Source organism: Anthonomus grandis, chromosome 18 (assembly GCF_022605725.1).
Source record: "Anthonomus grandis grandis chromosome 18, icAntGran1.3, whole genome shotgun sequence".
NCBI lineage: Eukaryota > Metazoa > Arthropoda > Insecta > Coleoptera > Curculionidae > Anthonomus > Anthonomus grandis.
Window position 1 is genome coordinate 10,983,554 of NC_065563.1, and position 27,067 is coordinate 11,010,620.

At 35.0% G+C, this 27,067-nt stretch overlaps 2 protein-coding genes across 3 annotated transcripts in view; one reads left to right on the forward strand and one right to left on the reverse strand.

Annotated features, from left to right (window-relative positions):
- LOC126746819 (E3 ubiquitin-protein ligase Ubr3-like) overlaps positions 1-17,970 on the forward strand; it is a 70,693-nt gene extending 52,723 nt beyond the window's left edge. The window contains exons 19-22 of the mRNA XM_050455217.1: positions 1,368-1,573; positions 3,407-3,554; positions 3,669-3,940; positions 17,681-17,970. Of these exons, the coding sequence (XP_050311174.1) occupies positions 1,368-1,573; positions 3,407-3,554; positions 3,669-3,940; positions 17,681-17,798 (744 nt within the window). The 3' untranslated portion in view covers positions 17,799-17,970. The remainder of the gene's footprint in view (positions 1-1,367; positions 1,574-3,406; positions 3,555-3,668; positions 3,941-17,680) is intronic.
- Positions 17,971-18,556: 586 nt separating this feature from the next.
- The window catches only part of LOC126746820 (cationic amino acid transporter 4), a 34,358-nt gene continuing 25,847 nt past the window's right edge, over positions 18,557-27,067 (reverse strand). Inside the window, exon 11 of one of the 2 annotated variants that reach the window (XM_050455220.1) lies at positions 18,557-23,932. In XM_050455220.1, the coding sequence (XP_050311177.1) occupies positions 23,826-23,932 (107 nt within the window). In that variant the 3' untranslated portion in view covers positions 18,557-23,825. Of the gene's footprint in view, positions 23,933-25,233; positions 25,732-27,067 lie in introns of those variants that run through there. The other variant, XM_050455219.1, reaches the window with a different exon arrangement.

Genomic DNA, 27,067 nt, shown 5'->3' on the forward strand with positions numbered 1-27,067 from the left:
CATAATATAATCAAGAATAGGTGTTGAAAAATTGACCAGATAATGGAGGACATCCCTGAAAAATTAATTATAAAAGATGATGATGATGAAAGTGATGCTAGCTCTAATGAGTTAGAGACGATTTGGAAGAAGACCATTAGAGGCTGAAAATGAAATTTAAGATTGAAATTTACCATATTACTTGCAGAAACACTTTTGTACTGAAAAAGTTGTTGAGGCTCATATTTTTATAAGGGTGTTTGTGCACTGCATATTATTTTCTAATAATAACGCTGTCAACGCATAAATAGAATATTGAAAAGGTTGTGGACTGTATTTGAAAATTGTAAGTGATTGCTAACGCACTACTCAAATGGGCACTTATCCAATAAGGCAGTTAATTAAATTGTTTGAACGATTGTAATTGATTGTAATTGTTAAATCACGGAGCTAAAAGTTTCAAACCATCCTGAAAAATATGTTTGTAATAAAATGTACACATAGTCAAATTAATTTAAGAAAATTTATTTTATTTAAATTTATTCAATGTAGCTACCTCCATTATCGAAACATTTTTCAATATCTTTCCTAAACATTTTAAAAGAATTTCTAATTTCTTCAATGGAAATCGAATTACAAGCATCTCTAATTCTTTGTTTTAGTAATTCCCTGTCATTTGGTAATGGAAGACGCGGCCCAATTGAGTGACCGCCAAGGTCACCTGATTTAACCATTTCTGATTTCAACTACTTCAACTCTCAACAATTCTCAAATTTCAACTACAACATTTTTTGTAATTTTTACGTATAAATTCGCTCATCCTGGGGCACAGTGTAGATATAGTATTTATAAAGAAGGTTAAAATTTATAATTTTTTTTGTTTCCTTTTTATAAAACACTTAACTGTTTTTTAAGTAGGCGCAAAATGTTTGTGCACGTCATATTATTTTCTAATAATTATACGTATACCTGGGTCCCAATTTTCGGTTACAATATAATATGGCATTCCTTTTTCCTTATAGTTTATTTCTTTCATTACAAAAGGTGTCTATATAATAATTCGTTCCATACAGTCCACAAACTTTCTACCGTGCATAGACAAAGGGGTTCCCTGCGAATAAATTTCTTGCCAAAAATACCCTTTTTTATCCATACAAATTTCACTTCTATCAATGATAACTTGAAAAGTATTACAGGCATATTATTGAGAGTTTCACTCAAAATTAAGAAAATTCCTTGGGAATATTTTCATATACGAACAACTCCTGTAGCTCAAGAACTTTTTAAGTTAAACTCAAATTTACAAGAGTAGTTAACTTTGACGAAACACATTTTTGTAAAATGGTGTACCTTACATTGAAATTTAACATAATACATGTATGTTTTAGGTGCAAAAGTTGTGTCTGCCCTTCCTGCGTATAGCCGCCCTACTAAAATTCCACATTTACCAGCAGCAGTTGCCGGAAGTGCGGTCGACACACAGCGAATTCGTCCGGTTGGTGTATTATTTGGAACTGGTGACAGAATCGATGGATTGGGGACGTTTTAATGCGAGCGTCGCCTTAAATTGGCCTCGAGAAACGGACGTTTGTAGGCAAGTTGCTAAATCTTAAGAAAATTTTATCAAATTATTGGAATTTCATTTGAAATTTACTCAATAGTCTTAAACTGTAACTTTTGGTATAAATTTAGTAGTTCATATACTTCTTTTTCAAAAAAATCCTCCAGCTGCAAAATTCCACATTTACGTGATTAACCGTTTTCAAGGTAGTTAAAATAAAATTGTAAAAATTAATTAATTACTAAAATTAATAAATCTTGAGTTTAGTTGTGGGATGGGATCGAAGGAATAAAAACAAACGTCACTTTATGTACTGGCCAACGTTTCGCAATAATTTTATTGCTTCATCAGGGCCCTAAGGTAACAAAAAATAACAGGAACAAGAAATTAACTGTAGTCTTCCATTTTTGGATGTTAAAGTCATAAGATCCACAGATGGTACCATAAAAACTGATTGGTATCAAAAACCAACTTTTTCAGAACGCATTTTAAATTATTTTTCAGAACATCCTATGACACACAAAATAAATGTAATAAAAAACTTAAAACATCGGTGCTTGAGACTTTCTAGTCCAGAATATCATAAAAAAAACCTTCATTATGTTCAGACAATTTTAAAGAAAAACAACTACCCCCTATCAATTATTAAAAAAATAATTAACGACACCGAGAACATTACTCAAAATATTACACGAAGCAATGAAAATGATCAATTGGCTTATTTCAAGATTCCTTACATTAACACACTTTCTCATAAAATTAAAAAGACCATACAATCAAAATCTGATGTTATTAAAATCTCAGAAAGAAGTGAAAACTCGGTAAGAAAACATTTCTTTACGAAGCTTAAAACTAAAGACGCCTTTGATTTACATTCTAACATTATTTATAAAATACCTTGCTCTGGGTGTAATGTGTGTTACATTGGTCAGACGGGTAGATATTTGAGGCAGCGCCTATACGAATATGAGTATGATTGTAGGAATTTAGCCCTTAAAAAAAACCCTACTGCTTTAGCTGAGCACAAAATGAATACAGGACACAATTTTAATTTTGGCAAGACTACAATTATGGGCCAACAGCAGCTTTTTAAAAAGAGACTTCTAGCCGAAATGATAAACATAAAAAAACATAATAATGCGGTAAATAAAAGAACGGATATAGACAATCTAAGTTCCTCTTATTTTAATCTAATAGATCAAATCAAAATGTAAACTTTTGGGACTGTTTTTGGTTCTTATCACTAAAAAGAATGCGTCTATTGTTTTCTCGCATACCCAGTTTATCTGGCTAGATGCTAAATTATTATTGTACACCGTAGAATCAATTTTAAAGCAACTGTCTGTGATACAACCCATCAATTTAAACCGTTTTTGTTAAAAAAACAATATTTTATATATTCTATGTTACCTGTGTGCCCTGTAAACATGATTTTTTATGACAAGCAAAATCACACTGTTATGTAAGCAATTTTATCATATTTTTTTTTGTTGTGTAATTTTTTTTATTTCAAATCTAAGATTTTGTTGTGCTTTTTTTTTTTTTTTTTTTTTTCTGTTTTTTTCTTTTTTTGGTGGTATCAACATAACCCCAAAAAGTTAAATTTTGTTTATATATAATAATCCTTTTTTATTGTGTCTTTTTTGTTACCTTAGGGCCCTGATGAAGCAATAAAATTATTGCGAAACGTTGGCCAGTACATAAAGTGACGTTTGTTTTTATTCCTTCGATCCCATCCCACAACTAAACTCAAGATTTCAAACCTATAGGATCGCAACTAGAATTTATTAAAATTAATAAAGTCATAAAATCCAGATTACGTATGGAAAAATTCGAAAATTCACGTGATTAATTGGAATGTTTCAGGTATTCGCCGCAATCGTGGTGCAACGAGTTTGCCTCGTTCGTAGTCAAAAGCCAAATCGCCGCCAGGTCGTTCTTAGTGGATCAAATCATATTGTGGCACCCGCCCCGGCTGCTGGCACTACCTAGGGAATACGAAAAAATATTCACAGTAAGTTTTCCACCTTTTCCTTGTCAACTGGAGGCGAGTGCGAGAACAAATATTCCCGCACGGATGATTTTTTGTTGATTTTGTTTTACCCTAAAATTGTTGCGTTTTTTTCAGTATTACCACGAACGTCCTTGCAACCAGTGCCACTCGGTAGCGGCGGAAACCAGCATTTGTTTGTTGTGCGGCACCATAGTCTGCCTGAAACAGAACTGTTGTAAGCAGCAAAACGTGTGCGAGGCGGTGGCGCACGCGCAAGAATGCGGCGCCGGCACCGGAGTCTTTCTCGTTATTACCTCGACGTACATCATCGTTATACGGGGACACCGGGCCTGTCTCTGGGGGTCCCTTTATCTGGACGATTTTGAGGAGGAAGACAGAGATTTAAAGTGAGTGTATTGATATTAATAATAATAATAATATTTATTTAGCATATAAATGCTACAAGAGTGTTACGTTAGGTACGAAACTTAGGAGACATAAATATAAAATAATAAAAACTATTATATACGGGGTCCTGCAACAGTGCGTCGGTCTTCCATAATGCCTAAAAAAATTAGATTAAAATTTTCTAACCTCTTAAAAAATTGTTGGGACCTGATAGCGCATATCTGGAAAATATTTTGAAGTATACAGGGTACGTCAAAAAAGTAGGGCGATATAAGCAGCATTTTTTTAAAAATGGAATGCCATTCTTTTTATTTTATTTTTAAGACCGCCTTAGGCTACCTAGTATACGCGCTAAATATGGCTGCTTTGTCATGCACAGTTTGACTGCAATAATTTTTTTTATAAAAAAAATCTAAAAATCATTTAATTTCATCTTGATACTAGAAATGTTAATTCAATGTCAATATTGGACTTAATTGGAATTCTAACGGGTGGTTCAGAAAGTTGTTCATTTTTTGACGCTTGGTATAAAATGTTTGTAGGGGGGCTAGAATCGTGCGCGCGTGCTCAATTGATAGCTTGGTTCAGGGAAAGTTAGTCACCATGCAGCGCTATACGGGAGAGCAACGCTCGTTTTGCGTACGAGAGTATTTCCGTGACAACAATTCGGCCACCATTGTGCGCCGTAGATATCGGGCACGCATTTTGATTTGCATGACATTAACCAGTGCCCAAGCCCACAGCTGATCGTAAAATGGGTACGTAATAGAGATGTGCGGATAGTATCTACTCGATACTTTAATACCTGATACATGCGAAGATTCAAAGTAATCGAATCCTTCGACCCCAACTACTCGTTACTCGAATACTTTTTTAAATCCCAAATTTCCATGTCACCAGTGGCTGCTTATGCGTACTAAATATATTTTATAAGTAAAATATGGCAATATTGTTAATAAAATGAAATAAACCGCCGCCGATCGGCCCAACAATAATTAATTAATAAAATAATACCTATTTATATTTACCCGGCGTTGTCGCCACGTACTTACTTGATACTTCGATACTCGATACCTTGTTGTAGGTAAAAGTATTTGAATTCGTCCGTTGTGCCCGATTACTTGATTATTTTTTATTAGCATAAGTATTAAAGTATCAAGTAAGTGTGGCGGCTGGCGAGGCAGGGTAGGTACCGAGCGGCGCGGCGGCGGTTTGTTTAGGGTGTGTCTCAGTTTATTTATGATATAAATAATGTGATAATGTCGGACGGCGGTCATAGTCATAAATTATTATAGATATTACAGGGAAAAGGAATTATGGTTGTTTTTTTAAAATAAATTTGTTTATTTCCTAAGAAGGCGTTATTTTACTATCTACTTATTCAATTTTAAAATTTATTATAAGGTAGACAGGTTAAAAACTTATAGGGAACTCAAAGAAGTGGCTCAGTTTTAAGTAAATTACCGTGGCGTCAAGTTTTATTAAAAGTTTGGTTTTACGTTGTTTTGAATTTGCGTGATGTCTGATAAAAAAAAGAGTAAAGTTTGGTTGCATTTTACTGTGGTCAGCAGTGAAAAAGCTAAGTGTGATATTTGTAAGAGTGTGTTATCTTATAAAGGCGGAGCCACGTCAAATTTACAAAAACATTTCTCAGTGCTTCACGAAGATAAAAGTATTGAAAGCAATAAACTGACCAATGTTCCTAATGTTGAATCTGATCGAGCAGGATGTTTAACTAGTTTAGATATTGCACAGGTTGGTGATAATAATAATACAAATGCCTTAAAACCTCAATTTGACGGAAAAGTTCCTGCACGCAAGGTTTATTCCCAAGCCAAAATTTCTACTCTTTCTCTACGCCCAGCATCCATTTCTAGAAGAACATTTTTAAATGGAATGGTCTTAAACATGATTTTGCAAGACTTGCAACCATTTTCTGTCGTCGGAGATAATGGATTTAAATCTCTAGTAGCTGCTCTTGATTCCTCTTATCAACTACCATCAAGAACAACTTTTAGTCGAGATTTACTAAGCCAAAAATATGATGACGTTGTTTTAAAAGTAAAATCTTTATTAAATGAAGCAGAGTTTATCACGCTTACTACTGATACTTGGACGTCACGTTCTGTTGAAAACTATATGGCGGTAACTGCCCATTAGGTAAATAAAGAGTGGACACCAAAGTCATTGTTGTTGGGTTGTTTTCATTTTGAAGAAAATCATACGGCTGAAAATATCAGAAACAAGCTATTACATATTCTAAATGAATGGAACATTTGCAGTAAAATAGAAGCTGTTGTAACTGACAATGCAAGAAATATTACAGCTGCAATAAGGTTAACTGGTTGGCCAAATCTACCATGCCTGGCTCATACTTTAAACCTTGTCGTTCAAGATGCCCTAAAACATCTACAGCCATTGCAAAACAAAGTTAAAAAAAATTGTAGAATATTTTCATCGCAGTACCACAGCAGCAGGAAAACTTAATGAACTTCAAATGCAGATGATAAGTAAAAATCTAAAATTAATTAATGATGTTGTAAATCGTTGGAATTCAACTTATTTTATGTTTAAAAAGATTTGTGAAATTCAGATACCACTTGAAGCAGCTATTGGCATTTTACATAATCCGGTGGAGGCATTAACTGTGGATGAATGGTCGATCTTAAAACAATTTTATGCTCTTTTAAAACCTTTTGAGGAGGTGACAAGAGAACTTAGTGCCGAAAGAAGTATAAGTGTTTCTAAAATAATACCCTTAATTGAAAGCTTAAAACAATTTTTGGGCGGGATCCAGACAGATGATAACGCTGCCTTAGATTTAAAAAACAATTTAATACAAGGCTTAAAAACGAGATTTAATCGAATGGAATACAACACTATACTTGCAAAAGCAACCTATTTGGATCCCCGTTTTAAAAAAAGTTTCTGTGACGATAATGCAGTAGTTCAAGTGAGAGAACTTTTAGTTTCTGGAATATCAATGCTTATCAAAAAAAGTAATGAAGCTACGGACGTGCAAAATATGTCAATAGATGAAGAGGATACTGTGGAAGAGGAGTGAGGAAATGTTTCGATGCAAAAATATCGAAAAATACATCTACGGTAGCTACTTCAATTATTGAAGATAAGCAGTATACCGAAGAGGAAAACATTAAAAGGAATGATGACCCGTTGAAATGGTGGAAAACAAGGGAAGCAGTGTATCCAAATTTAGCAGAGTTGGCACGAAAATACTTAGGCATAACGGCAACTTCTGTTCCAAGTGAACGGGTATTTTCTAAGGCGGGCCAATTAGTATCAGATCGCAGGAGCAGAATTAAACCAAAAAATGTAGAAAAGGTGATGTTTTTAAATGGTAATTCACAACTTCTCTAAATTAATTTGCCGAATTTTTTACTATATATTTTCCTATACCCATTAGAATTAGATATTCTTAATTATTTTGTTTTGTGTTGTTTGCAATTATTACATTTAATATATTATTTTGATACAAATGTTTTTCTAGTTTATTTTAATATTTATTTCGATAAATATTTTAGTACCATTATAAAAGTCTTATAATTAACCCCATTTTATACTTGCATAACTGTGTTTTGTTTTGGGTAATGTGCATTTTGTAATATCTTATTGAAACTTAATAACCCTCTATTATACTCAAAAAATATAACAAACGCCAGAGCAAGCCCTAAATTTAATATAGGTATTCATAAAATAATAATAAATACAAGTAATGATTACTTTGTAACGAATACAAAGTATCTGATACTTCAAATCAAAGTATCAGTATCTACTCAATACTTATAAAAGTAATCGTTGCACATCACTAGTACGTAAGTTCAACGACACCGGTTCGACTTAAAATAAACGAAATTTGAGTCGGCCAAGGACAACGAGAGTTCCCGAAACGGTTGCTCGGGTGAGAGCGTCGGAAAACAGGCAAATAACACAATGGACATTCGACACACTCCCGAAGCTTCCCCCGAAGCGACTCTGCGAGCGCCCGAATAGGGAGACGGGTGCATTCGACACAATCGTCATTCGACATAATGGACATTCGACACAATACCCGCGAAATATTTTAAACGTTCGAGTATGATCGGTTGGGTCTTTTACACGTCAGCCAATTTTTATTCGAAATAGCTGTAGTCTTGTCATCTAACACAAAATAGGGTTAGGTATAGGTATATTATTTTGTTTACATTCGAGTCGTGCTTACAATAATTAGTTTATATTTATCGATAGTTTGCCAAAAAGTTATTAATTTGTGAGTTGTGAGTTCTTCAGTATATTTGAAGCTTTAAAATATAACTACAAAGGACCTGGGATGATACTTCCTGATACTGATTAAGAAACACTATAACTAACTTTGTGTAATTTACTACTTGGCCTCCTATCCTGTGATTCTTCTTCTTAGAACATTAAATACCTGCATTATACTTATTGCGAAGTGAAGAGGAATTTGACGCCAAAAAAACGTACCATCACTTGGGAAAGTGCAAGTTTTTGATCTTGTGGAAGCATGTTTTTCATTAAAAATTGTGGCAAACAAAGTTCCATTTAACTTGCATAGGTGTGGTGATAGTGTTTATATTTACTACTTTTGACTAATAAACTTGAAAAAGTGCAATTTAGGATAATATGCTGGAGAAACTGGATAATTTTGATGAAGTGATATGCCTCCGAGGATATTTGGATTATAAACTATAGTGTGTCAGCTTAAATATAACATACTGAATAACCAAAAGGACTGTAATAGACTATACAATTTTTAATTTACTTATACACACACTTATTGCTATCAAGTAATTTGTGACTAACATTATTTCTGAATTGGTGTCGTAAAAAAGTGCAATGAGTTATTAGTTAATAATATTTATAAGTAGGAAAAGAAACAGGTTCTTAGAGAATATCATATATTACAGCCTTATTTAGATTGAGCCAAGTTTTCATTAATATTGTTGAGTTTTGTCAGGGCTGGAATATATACAAATTACGGTAACAGTTTACTATCTTATCGACTACCCATTTTCAAGATTTAAAAAAAAGACAGGACCTCCGATTAAGTCGGCACTATTGGTATCTTTGTTAATATTTAAGATACAGGGTCGGTTAAATTAGCAAACTAGTAGGATTAATGGTGAAAACAGAAAAAAATTAACATCGCGTTTTCGAGAAAATGTGAAAAATGTACTTTTGTTAAAGGGAATCCCCTGTATATTTTTACATAAATCAAAAGATAATAATTTTCTTAATAAAAATGTTTATTTACACTAATAGCCTTAACCTAAAAATAACAAAGTTATAGCGATATTAATAATTTTGTCAAATTTAGGCAAGTTGGCTCTGAAATAAATAACATAAAGTAAAACCATAAGTTCAATACATTTCTGAGCACACTTAAGCACACGTCTTGTAGCTTTTAAGATTGATCTTCTATCTATTGATCCAATTATTTGCCTAATATGTGTTTGAAGTTCATCAACGTTTCTGTATTTTTTTTTATACACTTCATTTTTTATGTAACCCCAAAAATAAAAATCTAGAGGGGTTAGGTCTGGTGACCTAGGTGGCCAACGAATCGGGCCACGTGTCCCAATCCATTTATCGTCAAACAGTCTATTAAGTAATATTCTTACATCATTTAGTTGATCATCATTTAGGAGATGCTCCATCCTGTTGAAAATAGATTTGTTGCCGTCTCTCCAAGTTAACATTATTCAAATAATCTTCCAGCGCTCCAGATAATATGAGATCAACATATCTCCTTCCAGTCAAAGTGCCATCATAAAACACAGGTCCTATTACTTGGCTTCCTATTAAGCCGCACCAAATGTTTATACTAAATTGATTTTGAAGATTTCTGGGATCAGTAAGGAAAAGATTTTCTTGGGACCAATAGTGTACATTTTTACGCTTAAACATACCTTTGTTTGAAAAATTAGCTTCGTCGCTCCAAATTATACGGTTTAAAATATTATCATTAGCTTCATATGCATTACGTAACCAGTTGCAAAAAGCAAGTCGTCTTCTTTCGTTATCTTAATGTTTGTACTGGTCGATACTTGTATGGCACAAATTTGTGTTTCTTTAAGACCCGCCAAATTGTTACTAAGCTCACACCATAAGCTCTTGCTAAATCTCTAGTTGAGTTTTCCATATGAGCTTCAAAAGATGCCAAAATAGAAATTTCAACATCCTCGCTTACTATAAATTGGTTCCTTCTTCTAGTTCTTTTAAACACGTTTTCGTTACTTCTAAATTTTCTGTAGAGAATTAAAAAGTATCTACGGTTTGGCAAGTTACGAGTCTGGAATCTCTGGCGGTACTCTTCTAGCGCTCTGTCACTATTTTTTCGACATACAAGGTAACATTCTAACATATCACATTTTTCAATATGTGTAAAAGGCATTTTACTAATTTAGACTTTACAAAAATCACAAACTTTGCTAACATGTAACTGTCAGTATTTCTTTATTTAATAAAATCTCTACGGCTTCTGTCATTTTATTATTCAAACAATGATTTATTTGATTTACTCTCAAAAAGTTCAAGGCCAACTTGCCTAAATTTGACAAAATTATTAATATCGCTATAACTTTGTTTTTTTTAGGTTTAGGCTATTAGTGTAAATAAACTTTTTTATTAAGAAAAGTATTATCTTTTGATTTATGTAAAACTATACAGGGGATTCCATTTAACAAAAGTACATTTTTCAGATTTTCTCGAAAACGCGATGTTCAATTTTTTCTCTGTTTTCACCATTTTAATCAACAGAAAAAATCCTACTAGTTTGCTAATTTAACCGACCCTGTATCTTAAATATTAACAAAGATACCAATAGTGCCGACCTAATCGGAGGCACTCTGTATAATTACCCCTGGCGTAACAGTTTACTATCCTATTGAACGCCGTTTTTTTGTACGAATTCAAAAAATTAAACAGTTACAAAAGGTAATATATGTCGTATTTATTATAAATTCGTTGTCGGAGACTCAATCATTTGAAAAAAGAAAATAAAAAATATTAAAATTTTACCCCTGTTCGTTTTTTTTTGCGCAATCAGTTTTTCTTATGAAAAATGATTATTCACCCAACATGGTCCTTTTTGCACCCAGCGCCTTTTTATATAAAAAAAAAACACTACCAACCCAGCTCAGCCCCAACCAACCCAACCCAGCCCAATACAACTCAACCCAATCCCATCCAACCCAAGATTCGCAAGCCAAGCAAAAAAGCATAGCTGAAGTTTTGGTTTCGGGCAATCACTCGATGGATATTACAGAAAGCGGGTTTTCAGGGTTCTCAAGAGCCAAGACTTAAAAGCATCGGTCTTAGCGCCAATTGAAAACTGCACTTTAAATAGGAAACATATAGTAAAAAGAATAATAAGACAGCTATTGAAATTAGTTTTGTTTTTTAATTACTTTTTTTTAACGATTTATCGAATGGTATCATTAGATCACTTTAAAAAATAGTATATTACCTGTAAAATAATAGCGCTGGCAACCCCGATAATTCAGTGTCTCGAAAGGTTTTTTCGGTACGTATTCTGGTAAGTGATTTCCGATTTGTTATCTCTCTCGTCTCAACATAATCGAGTATTTCCGAGCGGTGTGTTATGTGTCGAGGTCACCCTGTTCGGGCGCTCGCAAAGTCCCTTCGGGGGAAGCTTCGGGAGTGTGTCGAATGTCCATTGTGTTATTTACCTGTTTTCCGTGAGAGCGTCTATACGCCGAGGACCAACGCGCAGCGGTATTAAATGTCTCCAGATCGTCGGTGCTGCGAATTCTTCACAAAGATTTAAACATGCATCCTTACAAAATTCAATTAGTGCAGGAATTAAAGGAAAATGACCCTCCTGCAAGACTTTTGTTCGCCTACGAAGTAATGAATCGATTTCAGCGATTCAGCAAAATTTTTTTCTCCGATGAGGCTCATTTTCACCTAAATGGCCATGTGAACACCCAAAATTGTCGCTACTGGTGTGCAACAAACCCGCAGCAAAAACATCAAAATATAGCCCATAGCAGTGTCGGGATCAGGAATAATCGGTCCCTATTTTTTCGAAGACGCTCGAGGCAACGCAATTACCGTAAATTCGTAGCGTTACATAGACATGCTTCAAACATTTTTCGCTCCCGCCCTTCAGGAGTTTAAGGGATGCAATCGAAACACTTGGATTCAGCAGGACGGTGCCACCTGCCACACCTCCAACCTGTCTTTGCCTGTCGTTCAGGCGCTTTTTCCCAATAAATTAATCATCTCCCGAAGAGTGGACATTCAGTGGCCCGCCCGAAGCCCGGACCCTGCGATTTTTTTTGCGGGGATACCTCAAGAGTAAGGTGTACAGCAACCGACTCGCCACCCTTAATGATCTAAAGGCCAATATCCAGCAAGAAATTGAAGCGATAACTGCAGAAACTTGCCAACGCGTTATTGAAAATTTTAGGGCTCGACTTGAGGAGTGCCAGGAAAGAAATGGGGCACATTTGGACAACGTAATTTTTAAGACATAAATTTCCCAAGAACAAATATGTTACAATTGATTAACGGTTTTTTTTACATTTAATTTTACAAAATTAACAACTTTCTGGACCACCCAGTAGAAGAACGGAGAATTACTTTGATTTAAATTGTTTCCTTCTGTCATATACAGGGCGTTCGTAGTTAGCAATTATATTTTACGAATTTCAAAGCTCCATTTCTCGTTTTTTTTTTAAATGGAACACCCTGTATATTTTTTCCATTTAATGAAGATTTAATACATGAACATTTTTTATTATTTTATTATCTTTAGTCGTTTTTAAAATATTCACGATAATAATTAAACAAGCATATTAAAAATATTTATCATTTTACTATTATTACATTAAGTGTTCAATATGTCCTCCGTTTTGTTCAAAACATAAATTAATACGTTCCTGAAAACTTCTTTCTACTTCATGTAGCATTTGTGGAGTTACTTGAGCAAACGCATCCCGTATTCTCTGCTCCATATCTACTGCCGTTGTAGGTGGATTTCTATAAACAATTTCTTTACAACAAAACCCTATAAAAAAAATCTAATTTTTTTAGGTCAGGTGATCTGGCTGGCCAATTAATAGGTCCATTCCTTCCAATCCATTTATCTTCCCAAATATTTAATCAACGCTATAAGTAATTAAATGACATGTCATAATCAATTTGCGAGTGTGTCTCATGATTCTATAAGAGTGACATGACATTCCAAGGGGATGCAGGGATATTTTTCAAGTTTGACAGAATGCTCTTATCTCTGCTGTTAAAAATGAAACATGAAGGTTGGTTTCTCAACACAGACTCACTTTATTATCTTACGCTTTTACAAATACAAGTTACAGATAGTAAAAACACATGGCCTTAAAACAGAAAAGGGATCCTTGGGTAAAACTGCCTACACGCAGTGGCGTACTAACATTTATATTTCGAGCTAAATTACAACACTCCCACTGCACAAAATATTACTATAGGTACTAGTCATAAATTGATTAAACCTAATCTATTTACAAATCTATTATGCTTGTCTGAACTAAGTCCTTTAGTTAAGATATCAGCAGGCATGTCAGCTGTCGGTAAATACTCTAATTTAACTAAATCATCTGCAATAACTTGTCTTATACAATGATGTCGAATATCAATGTGCTTCGACCTGTTATGAAACATCGGATTTACTGCCAGCTTCTGTGCACTCATATAGTTTTACACATTTATTTACACGTGTAATCTCAGATATTAGATTTTTTAAGTATGTGGCTTCCTTTGACGCTTCAGAAAGAGCCATATACTCAGCTTCTGTACAGGAAAGAGCAACAGTCCGCTGTTTTCTGCTCTCCCAAGACACCGCAGATCCAGAAAGTTTAAAGCAAAAACCCGTATATGACTTACTGTCAAAAGAATTACTTCCCCAATCGGCATCTACGAAACCTTCTAGATCCGCATCATCTTTAAGGAATTTTAAACCATAATTTTTTGTCTGTGTCAAATACCTTAATACGCGTTTTGCCTGCTTCCAATGACTCTCGTTATAACAATTATTAAATTGACTTAAATAACTAACTGCAAATGAAATATCAGGCCTAGTTAATACGGACAAATACATCAAACTACCTATAAGTTGCTGATACGGCAACTCTTTTTTACAAGTATCTGTTTGTCTCACAAGATTAACATTTGTCTCCATGGGAGTAGACACAGTATTACAATCTATCATATTAAATTTCCTTAATACCTGATCAATGTATTTTTCTTGATCTAAACTTATAGAATTATTAATTTTATTAACTGTCACTCTCATACCTAGACAATTTTTAATCCGTCCCAGATCCTTAATTTTAAAAACTTGCCCTAATTTAAATTTGAAATTTTCCTCTTCCATTACGTCATTCGAGAATATAAAAAAATCATCAACATAAACTGTTACAATTGTTAAAAAATTTACATTTTGCTTTGTATACAAGAAAGGCTCAAATTTAGATTTATTATACCCCAAATTTACTAAGAAATTATCGACCATTAGATTCCACGCCCTCGCTGACTGTTTAAGCCCATAAATTGCCCTCTTAAGTTTCAAAACCTTATTTTCGCACCCAACTGTTTTATACCCCTCAGGCAAGGTCATAAAAACATCTTCTTTTAAGTAACCATTTAAAAATGCCGTTGTTACATCAAAATGACATATGTTTAAATCTAGTTTAACAGACAGCGCCATTAATAATCGCAAAGTTCAGTGGCGTACAACGAGGGAAAAAGTTTCATTTAAGTCAATACCTTGTTTTGCTCTGTATCGCACTTTATTTTCACATCATCACTTTTCCGCTTAAATATCCACTTACACTGCACTACAGTTTTACCTTCTGGAATATCCACTAATTCCCAGGCCTCATATTCTTCGAAGGAGTGTAGTTGATCCGCCATCGCTTCTCTCCAACTTTCTCTGTCAGGCCTCGACAGAGCCATCTCGACTGAAGTTGGTTCATTGTCCAGCTCTGACAAGATAGGTCACACTTTTTTCAAAAACTCGAGGTTTTCGTGTTCTTTTAGACCTTCTCAGTAGCGGAGGATATTCGTTCTTTTTGCTGTCATCAGTCTCAGAATTCTGCCACAGATCTCCTGAGCTGTCACTAGCCACATCAACTTCCTCTGTTTCGACTATCTCAGCTCTCTCGGTCTCATCAGTGTCTCCCACTGAAACTGACAATTCTAGGTTATTTGACTGATTTTCCAAACAAATATCTACATAGTCATTAACATTTTCCATGATGGTAACATCTCTGCTGGTTGTGATATTATTCTTTACTGGGTTAAATACTCTATATCCTTTGGTGAATTCATCATAACCAACGAAAATACATTTTATGGACTTTTTATCCCATTTTTGCCTCTTTTCTTTGGGAACATGTACCATGACAGGACTTCCAAATATTCTTAAATGGCTTAGATCTGGTCTCCTACCAGTCCATAATTCATATGGTGTCCTGCTGCTAAACATGTATTACGCAAATAGACTGCTGTGTTTACTGCCTCGGCCCAAAAACGCTTTTCTATGCCTCCATCGAACAATAAACATTTGGCTTTTTCAACAATTGTTCGATTTAACCTCTCGGAGATGCCATTTTGTTCTGGTGTGTATGCATTCGTTTTCTGGTGAATGATACCACTGCTTTTGCGAAAACCCTCAAATTCTCTGGAACAAGAGTCACCTCCATTGTCAGATCTAAGCACCTTAATCTTCTTGTTCGTCTGGTTTTCAGCCATACTTTTAAATTGTTTAAAACAGCAAAATACCTCGTCTTTCGATTTAATAAAGTAGACAAATGCCATTCTACTGAAATCATCTTCAAAGACTACAAAATACTTTGAACCTCCCAAAGATGTCGTCTCCATTGGTCCACAAACGTCGGTGTGTACAAGTTCTAACAATTTGTTTGCTCTGGAACCCTCATGCTTGAAAGGCAATCCAGTCTGTTTACCCTCACAGCAAATTTTGCAGTTTTTTAAGCTTAACTGCACTTGTCCTTTAAAGCAAAGCACATTTACCAAACCATCCTGCATTTTATTTAGATAATTACTATTTACATGCCCAAATCTACGATGCCACATTTCTCCTGAAATGGCTGTTTGAGCTAATAAACATTTTTCAGACTTATAAATGTTTAACTTATACATTCCATTATCTACATCAGCTGTGGCTACTGGTTCCTTCCGCTTATTAAAAACTGTACAAGAATTATCCTTAAAACTAACGGAATTTCCATTTTTAATAAGCTGACTTACTGACAATAAATTTGTCGTTAAATCAGGAACACATAAAACATCATTTACTGGGATATCGTACTTACAGTTTCCTACTATAGTTGTAATCATCACCTCACCTGAGCATTTAGCAGGAACCTTTGTCTGATTGGTCACAACTATTTCTGGAACGTTTGCAGGAATCTGATTCTTAATCCAATCCTGTCTAGCAGTAAGGTGAACAATAGCACCAGAGTCTATGTACCAGTCCGATATACTAAAGGTACCACTTAGAAATAACTAACTGCACTAAACGCGGTAGATGTCCCTTCAACGGTGCCGGCGGCGGCATTCGCGGCGTCGTTAGGACATTTTATTCTGATTTTTTTTTATCACCCGATTTCTGAGAATATTTACCCTTAAAATTTGGTTTACTAGCGCCGAATGCACTTGCACTGTCACTGTCAAATTGCATGTCCAGTAACTTTGTTTTAATTGAATCTGTTGTTACCGCAATACCAGAATGTTCGATTGTCATGATCATTGGAGAGAATTTATCCGGTAAACCAGCTAGTAACAACGAACCAACCCATTGGTCATCAATTTTAAAACCTGTGCCACGCAATCTCTGACTTGATTCACATAACTTGCCATCGAATCACAATTCTCCAAGCGTGTAGAAATCAAATTTCTTAACAAACCAATTCTTCTGGCAAACCCTTTGTTGTCAAAGAGCGACTTTAATTTTTCCCATAACTCGACTGTCGTCGTCGCTTCCTTAATATGAATATAAAGGGATGCGTCAATGGTCAAAATTATCTTTGCCTTTGCTTTGGCGTCATCTGCGTCCACAATTTCTGATAAACATTTGGATAGCCCCTCCAAAACCAGAAAGTCGTCGACTGCAAACGCCCAATCATCATAGTTTTCCCGACCTTTTAACTTAGGAACATTAACTATGAAATTACCAGCCATTGTGTTATGTTACACCAAACACTATGAAATCAACCGAACTTTTCGCGACCTTTTACTAGGAAACCCGATCCGCTGGGACTGCTGGGCCCATAACCTGTTAAAAATGAAACGCGAAGGTTGGTTTCTCAACACAGACTCACTTTATTATCTTACGCTTTTTCAAATGCAAGTTACAGATGGTAAAAAAACACATGGCCCTAAAACAGAAAAGGGATCCTTGGGTAAAACTGCCTACACGCAGTGGCGTACTAACATTTATATTCTGAGCTAAATTACAACATCTGCAACTAGCTAGAGTTAGAGACTTAAAAACGCGTACGCAGATTCTTCTAATAAAATCATCGGACGCCTATTGAGCGTTTTTTCAGTCTTTTTTTAAAATGAAGATATGAGCCTTTGAAGTTAAATGTAAGCCAAAAATTCTCAGCAGAAAATCCTCATGAATTAGAAACTTGAAAATTGATAAATCAATTTGCTAATGAAATTATTTTAACGTTTTTATTTTGTTTTAGGCGTGGCAAACCCCTTTACCTCAGCAAAGACCGCTACCAACTGTTAGAACAGCAGTGGCTCGCCCACCGGTTCGACCACACGAAGAAAACGTGGGTGCAGCACCGAAACGCCCTCTAAACCAAAAAAAATGATACCAACAAACTACATTAAAAAAAAAACGCAAACATCCACTTCCATAATATGACGACGTAACCAACTTTCAGTTTCTGGTTTTAAAGTTAATTTTATTAATTCGTTGGCGGTCGAGTACCAAACTAACAAATAAAATAAATTCCACGTTTTAATTGGTTGCGACTCGTGTTTCAGAATCTTATTTTAATTTGTCTGTGATAAGATGTTGGTGGTGAGGAGGTGGGATGGGATTGAATCCGATTTGGTCTGTTTATTTTCCCAAAAATCGTCTTTGTATATAATTTTGTGTTCGATCGGCCTATACTCTGGTACTTATATTTTTCTCACTTGTTTTCTTAGTAAATTGAAATTTTTCTGGTATTATTTCATTAGTGAGTGAATGTGGGAAGGGAAACGGGCCATAGTCTCTAGGACTCGTTTTTCTTCGGTTTTAGGGTCATTTTGCAAAAACTTGTAGAACATTAACAAGGATTAACAATGTCCTCGTAACAGTTCTTTAATAAGTTTTTACAGAACGATTCAATCAAAAAATGGATAAATATATATGGTTACGCATATTAACCATATATGTCACGTCCTTCTTTATATAATAAGGTGTTACTGAGTGTTCTTTATATAGATATATACGTCCAGAATTAAGAATCAAATTATTTGTATGTAAGTTTATATTAAGCTTGTTTCAAGGTAACGAAATATAAAAGTTCTGAAGATCGGGGGGGTGTTTTTTATTGAAGAAAACTGCCTATAACTATACATATATATTTTGTACATTTCTTTATAATTATTCTTGCCTCGTGATAAATATAACATCTTTATTTATGCTTATTATTAACCAACGCGAGACAGTTGTTTCTAATACAAGATGTCCCAAATGAGAAAAGTTTTAAAATTATTTCGATTTTTGTAAGGCCTTTGACCGTGTTAAGATTTTTTCAATTCGTGGAAAAACTCGTCAATAACTCCAAAAAGGTTCTAGTTACAAGGAAATTTGTAAGTACCTTTTTGGTAAAGAAACTCATCGGCCTTAAGATGAAACTAAAATCAATAAAATCGGTTCATGAGTTTCTAAGATATCTGGATTTTGGTAAAACATTTAACAGTATCAAGATTTTTTCAACCCATGGAAAAACTGCTCAATAACTCCAAGACGGTTGTAGTTACAAGGAAACTGGTAAGGACCTTTTTGGTAAATAAGCTCATCAGCTTTAATATAAAACAGAAATCAGTAAAATCCGTACATACATTTTTAAGATATTTAGATTTCTGTAAAGCCTTTAATAGTATCAAGATTTTTTTGAATCTATGGAAAAACTACTCAATAACTCAGAGATGGTTGCAGTTACAAGGAAACTTATAAGAACCTTTTTAGTAAAGAAATTGATCAGCTTTCATATGCAACCAAAATCGATAAAAACAGTAAAAGGGTTTCCAAGATACAGTAGAGTCTCGATAACGTGAACTAATTAGGGATGACTGTGTTCATGTTACTGGATAAAGTTAATCGCATGATAAACTAACACGTATATGTACTTTGAATATATATTTTATTGGAAAACCAAACAAAAACCTGTTATACAGTTAGTAATACTTAGTTGAAAATGTTTATGTTTATACATGGTATAAAGAAAAAAATATTTATTATATAGGTAAGTATATGTATGTAAGTAAGTACAATGTACATTATTTATATTTAATCCGTTGTTTTTAGAAAAAAGTTATCAAACTTTAACGGATACGTTGTTTGTTTGAAAGAATAGTTGCACATTCACGTAATTTGTGTAAAGACTGAATATCCTCGAAATCGGCATTGTTTTGCTCCGCCTATTCTAGACCTCTGTTAAATATACGAACTGCCTCAACGTGAGTGACTTTATCCATAGCTTGAGAAACCTCTGGATCTTAATCCTGTTCGGTTTCTGAATCATTAGACACTGCAGTACAATTCTCATGATGTTCAACGAAGTCATCTTTATTCCATTCTTCTGTTAGAAGTTTTAATGAAAACAAACTCTTTTGTCTAAATTCAATCAACTTTTATTTTAATCTTTATCCGCCACGACTTCATATCGAACTGTTTTTCCTTCTTACAAAAATACGCATTATCCTCTAAACCTTTTTAACCTAAACAAAGTATCAAGTTACAAACTAATATTTCTCGGCTATCACTACGTACTTCTTAAGTGCCGCACATCATTACTTTTCCCATAAATAACTGACACTTATTTCGAACCTATATAACAAAAAGATTATTGTCCTTATATTTAAACCGCGTAATATTCGGCCATCCTAATTCTCTTTTCCGCCCTCGGAAAATAATGATCATAACTTCCTGGCCAACAATCCTTGATGACCTCAACAATCCTGAAATACAAAATTCTACAACAGCAAGATGGCTTAGTGTGCTTAGTAACAAAAAGATTATTGTCCTTATATTTAAACCGCGTAATACTTCCGTATCTCGACGTTCGAAGTCTTGCCCTTGATCAATTTCTTCTAATAAATTGAGGTTAGTCTCTACAATGCTATTCAGGCTTATTCAGAGTTGCCAAGGGTATTGTGTCTTCACGATTATCATTGCTTTGGCTTTCGAAAATATTTTTCCAACACTTTTTAATGGTTGCTAGTTCTAATTTATTGCATGCTCGTGATAAGTTTAAAATAGCATTCCTGAGGTTGTATTGTTTGATAATGACATTCATGTCCTTAGATTTATTAGCTACAACCATTGCCAAAAACATGGAGCGATAATGCAGTTTAGTCAACCTAATAACGTTTTGGTCCATAGGTTGAATTAAGGGTGTCACATTGGGAGGCATATACATAACTTGAATTAGTCCATCATCAGATAAAAGTTCCTCTACTGGGGGCATTATCCAATTAAAGAAGTGCTTTCTCTGGAAGACAATTTCTTTGAACCATTCCTTAAAAATTCCGGCAGAGTCAGTCATCCATGCAGACTGTGAGTTTTTGTAGTGTACAGGAATGTAAGAGTTCTTAAAACTTCGTTGTTTTTTAGCTTTCCTTATTACCAAAGGAGTCAATTTACGTATCCAGTCGCATTTGTACATGCTAGAAACGTTATTCTTTCTTTGGCTGTTTTTCTTCCAGGGGCAATTTTTTCTTCACTGGATTCCGGGTAAAAGCTTCCAGTACAAGTCGGTTTGTACACTTGGTTATAGTCTAAGTTTAGGTCCTTGATTTTTTCTTCAAGTTTACGTAAGAATGGTGAAACCAGCTCGGGCTGAGAAGATAGTTTTTCACCAGTTATTAAGCGTATGCCAAATCTTTTCTTGAACTTTTGCAACCATCCCGAGCTCGCAGAAAAAGTGGAATTTTTGTCGTACAGTTTTTCGTGAAAATATTTGGCTTTCTCTTTTAAAATTAAAGCACTTATTGGTGCATTCCTCTCTCGTTGTCGCAAAAACCACTTATCCATTAATGGATATTCAGAAGGTCTAAGAGATTTTCGTTTACCTGGTCCAAAAAAAGTCAAGGCAAATGTTGAAGTAATTTGGTCTTTTTTCTTCTTAATTGCACACACCGTGGATTTAGCTATTCCATACTTTTTTGCTAAAAAGGTAACTCCGCAACCTCTACTAACATCAAACAAGAGTTGGGCTTTTTTTCCAGAGTTAAATAATTTACTTTCTTAGTAGACATCGTGCTTGTTTCGTATTGATCGGCGAACAAACACTGAATAAGATGCAAATTTCATATACTACTAAAGTTGCCGACAAAGGGAACATAGGAAATGCCGCTTAATGCCTACGGGTGAAACGGTCAAACGATATAAATATTTTTTTGTTCACGTTATTATAGAGGCGAGATATTTTTGGCGTTCACGTTTTAGAATAGGCTGAATACCAATTAGGCTGTTCACGTTACTTTAGATTTTTGTAGAGCCTTTGACGGTATCAAGGCTTTACAAAAAGGCTTGAGCTTCCCAATCCATGGAAAACCTACTCAATAACTCGAAGACGGTTGTAGTTATAAGGAAACTTGTAGGGTACTTTTTGGTAAAGAAATTCATCAGTTTTGAGATGAAATTGAAATTAATAAAATCGGTACATGAGTTTCGAAGATATTTGGATTTTGGTAAAGCCTTTGACCGTATCAAGATTTTTTTGAAGCCATGGAAAAACCTACTCAATAACTCCAAGACGGTTGTAGTTATAAGGGAACTTTTTGGTGGAGAAATTAATCAGCCTTTATATGAAACTAAAATGAATAAAATCGGTACAAGAGTTTCTGAGATACTTGGATTTTTGTAAAGACTTTGACAGTATCAAGATTCTTTAAATCCAAGGAAAAAGTCGTCAATAACTAGAAAACGGTAGTAGTTACAAGAAAACTTGTAAGGACCATTTTGGTAAAGAAACTCGGTAGCTTTCAGATGAAACCAAAATCAGTAAAATTGGTTTATGAGTTTTCAAGATATTCAGATTTTTGTAAAGCCTTTGATGGTATCAAGATTTGTTTCAATCCATGGGAAAACGACTCAATAACTCGCAAGATCGTTGTAGTTACAAGGAAACTTGTAAGGACTTTTTTGGTAAAGAAACTCGTCGACTTTCATATGAAACTAAAATCTATCAATTCGGTAAACGAGTTTTTAAGATATATGAATTTTTATAAGGCTTTTGACAGTATCAACTGATGATGAAGAAGGCGAAGCCCAATATATGGATGACTCTGCAGACGACCCAATATCTGATGAAGATGCGGAGTGCATTTATTGCAGTGGTCTTTATTCAGATGACCACGAAGGTGAAGACTGAATTCGCTGCACTGTGTGTTATAAGTGGGCCCACACACTATGCGCGGATTTTGGTCCTAAGGCCGTAGTGGTGTTTAAATGCCCTACTTGCAGCAGCAAAAAAAGAAAAATTATGTTTTGAGGACTTAACCATTTATCGTGTCTTTTGAATTTATTTTTTTTTTATAAGAAAGTAGTTTTTTAATAAATGTATCTTAGTAGATGTTTAAGTTATTTTCTTAAAAAGAACATCTCAACTCGTCAATAACTAGAAAACGGTTGTAGTTATACGAAAACTTATAAATGGGGTAAAGAAACTCATGAGCTTTCATATGAAATCAAAATTAATAAAATCGGTACACGAGTTTCGAAGATATTTGGATTTTGGTAAAGCCTTTGACGGTATCAAGATTTTTTTCAACCCATGGAAAAACTACTTAATAACTCCAAGACGGTTGTAGTTACCAGGAAACTGTTTAGGACCTTTTTGGTAAATAAGCTCATCATATAAAACAGAAATCAGTAAAATCGGTACATACGTTTTTAAGATATTTTGATTTTTGTAAAGCCTTTGATAGTATTAGGATTTTTCTGAATCTATGGAAAAACTACTCAATAGATCCGAGTTGGTTATAGTTACAAAGAAACTTGTGAGGAACTTTTTGATGAAGAAACTCATCAGCAGTCTATATATTCTGGCCGTTGTGGTGAAAAAACTAAAATAGGAATATCGGTTTCAGGAAGCCTACTTATATGGTATAGTTTCTTCACCACGAATGCCACTATCCTGAATCTACCGAAGTGGGCATCTTGGGGACACCAGATCTTAAAATAGTAAAGATGTACAACAAATAATTTCCTTCAACAATTGACCAATACACACACAAAATACCACTTCTAATACACAATCTTTGGTCAGAAATAATCTACATTTTATGTCTAAGAGTTTCTGAATTATTGAAAGATAACCGTGCAGGAGAACCTAAAAATCCTATTTAATACTAATGGAGTCTAATAAAAAAAGAAGTGCGTTTATTTAACTGATTTATATGTAAAAAAGTAACGAGCTCAACTTTTTCTTAAGAGTACTATTGCATAAGAATATTGATGGATTTGATGTAGTGACCACATATTTACTTTTCTCGCAAGCACAATGTGATCAATATCTATGAGTGGGCGGTCATAACGAAGCACCGCACATCGCACCTCACTTAGCATTGTCCTTGTACCTAGGCGCATCTCACAGTAAATTGAGCTTAGTATTTTTCGAAGCCTCGCACATGGTCGTTCGCTTTGTTTTTGAAATTATTAGCGGGATGGATAAGGATACATTGATTACCAGTGTGTTTACCAGGGAGGCGATCTGGAACAAAAGTAGTAGAAATCATAATTTACTTTATTCTCTATTTTACTTAAGATATAATCAAATGTCTTAATATTCATTCGCATGTACTCGAGAAAACTCCAAAGTAACTTCGTTTTTTATTTAAAGGGTGTACTGATATCCTTGGTTTATTTTTAATTAAAGACCACTTTGTTAAGTTAGAATCTAGTAAAATATCCTCCTCATCTGACGATGATGATGTTTAAAAGTAAAAACAAATTACTGCGGAAAACGTACTGCGCGCTGTGCGCCAACGTGGACACTTGTCGGCAATGCTCTGTGCAAAACAGATGATCGCTACCATTAACTGAGTTCAGTTCAGATGTTTACTGATTTCCTAAATTGTAACTAAAGCCATGACATTGCTATTGGAATGTTATTACAGATATATCCAAAATTATTATCAATAATGTAACTTCCAGAGCTCAGAATTTCGGATGCAACCGAAATCGATAAAAACAGTAAAGGGGTTTCCAAAATATTTGGATTTTGGTAAAGCCTTTGACGGTATCAAGATTTTTTCAATATATGGAAAAACTACTCAATAACTCCACGACGGTTGTAGTTAGAAGGAAACTTATAAGGACCTTTTTGGTAAAGTAATTCATCAGCTTTGAGATGAAATTAAAATCAATAAAATCGATACATAAGTTTCTTAGATATTCAGATTTTAGAGAAGCCTTTGAAGGTATCAAAGTTTTGCAAAAAGGGCTTGGGCTTACTTCGGGCTTATTTCCAATCCATGGAAAACCTACTCAATAACTCGCAAGACGTTGTAGTTACAAGGAAACTTGTAAGGACTTTTTTGGTAAAGAAACTCGACGATTTTCATATGAAACTAAAATCAATCAAATCGATTTTGTAGGGCTTTTAACAGTATCAAGATTCTTTAAATCCAGGGAAAAACTCCTCAATAACTAGAAAACGGTTGTAGTTACAAGGAAACTTGTAGGGACCATTTTGGTAAAGAAACTCAGTAGCTTTCATATGAAACCAAAATTAATAAAATCGATGCACAAGTTTCTTAGATATTTGCATTTTCGTAAAGCCTTTAACGGTATTAAGATTTTTTTAATCCGTGGAAAAACTACTCAATAACTTTACGACCATTTTAGTTATAAAGAAACTTATAAGCACCTTTTTGTTAAAGAAACTTATCAGCTTTCATATGAAGCCAAAGTCAATAAAATCGCTACACGAGTTTCCAAGATATTTGAATTTTATAAAGCCTTTGATAGTATCAACATTTTTCACTGCTCACCACCTTTCAAATAAAATCATTTAAAATAATAATATAATTTAGGACACCTTGTACATCCAACAAAAATAACCTCTAAACCTCACCGTACATAACCTACAATAACAATAAGCGAACCTAATTTACTGCTTTAACCATAAACCGCCCTTAAAAGTTAATCAGTACTATCATCGTCATCTTCCTCCTCGTCCCTAATAATTGCACTTTTGTCCCCTGAAGATGACTTGCGATGGGTCAAAACGCCCTTCAAGTTACTCTTGGTGGTGGCCCCCCACTTTTCTTTGACCGCCTCCGAGGAGGTCATCAGGATGGAGTAAGAGGAGTTCCACTCGCCCTCTTTACTATGGTGAATCCCATAGAGGAAATACACCAGCATACCGACAATCATCCAAATAAAGAACCTTAGCCAAGTAAGAATGTTTAGATGCACCATAAACTCTATGTTAAACAATATACTGACGGCCGGAACGAACGGTACCATGGGTACTTTAAACCGTAGACTCGTAGAGTGGTTTTGATGGTGCGTGTGGGGGCCAGCTAAAACTACCCGTCTTAGCTGCTTTACCCACTTAAAATACTCGGATACAGGGCAAATGATAAACTACGAATTCCTCGAACTCAGAACGTAATTTATTCATACTTGAGTTATAAATGATAAAGAAAACAAATAGACACTTCTTACACAGTTATTGGGAGTATTTAACAAACATTAAACTTAAAATTTACATCAGTAACCGCACGATTACAGAGGGCCAAAACACGGCGGCCGCGCGACGTTACTTAATCGTTACCGAATCGATGACAATAGACGACTAACTTATTGTCCGGGGAGCGGGGAAATAACAGCGCGTAATTATAAATAGATTGACAGATGAGCGCTGTTGCCACTACACTTAAACTAAATATGAAATTAAGGGAAAATAATACTGTCCCGAACATTCTCCCACCTGAGAAATATTTTCACATAAAGATTTCTCACAACTCAGGAGAGACAGTCAGCAATAAACTATTATTATACTACAGTCTACTTACAGTCAGTCAACAAAATCACAAATACCTCGCAGGTATTTTGCTGACACGTCCACACCGAGTCACTTTCACTGCCTCAGCCGACCTGTTCAACACATCCTCGGTTCTTCCACTCGCCTCCTCACTGTCTTGGAACGCTTCTGGTGTAGTGGATTCAGGACCAGGAGTTGCTTCCACATCTCGCTCCATAGTAATACACTCCAGCGGGTAAAGTCGTTGCAGGGGTCTCAACAATTCACCTCTGGGAGTTTCTAACCGCACTAAACGCACTTGACCATCTTTACCCGATAAAAGTTCACTAACCTTACCCATTGGCCAGTCCGTTCTCTTAGAATTGTCATTACCGATTAGCACTACATCTCCGATCCGGACTGGACTGCACTTTGCGTTTTTGGATAGTAACTTCAATTGTCCCATATATTCGGTGCGAAATCGCGCGCGTAAATCATCTCGCAAACGTTGGATATGCCTTGCTTTGCGACACAAGGAAGCGCGGTCAACAGAATCACAGTCAGGTAAACCCCAGTCGGTTTGTTCGCGCAAAAACAAAGATGGAGTAAGAGGAGCCAAGTCCGTGGAATCCTCGGAACAATATGTTAACGGTCGAGCATTGACAACAGCTTCACAGTCACAAACCAAGGTTAACAATTGTTCAAAGTCCAAACACGCGTGACCCAACATTTTCCGTAATAGCTGTTTAAGAACTCCTATCAACCGTTCCCAAAACCCACCCCACCACGCCGCTGTCGGGGGGTTAAACTTCCAAACGATACGTTGCACACTGGTATCGCGTAAAATCGAGTCCCAATCAAGAGCCGATAAAGCGT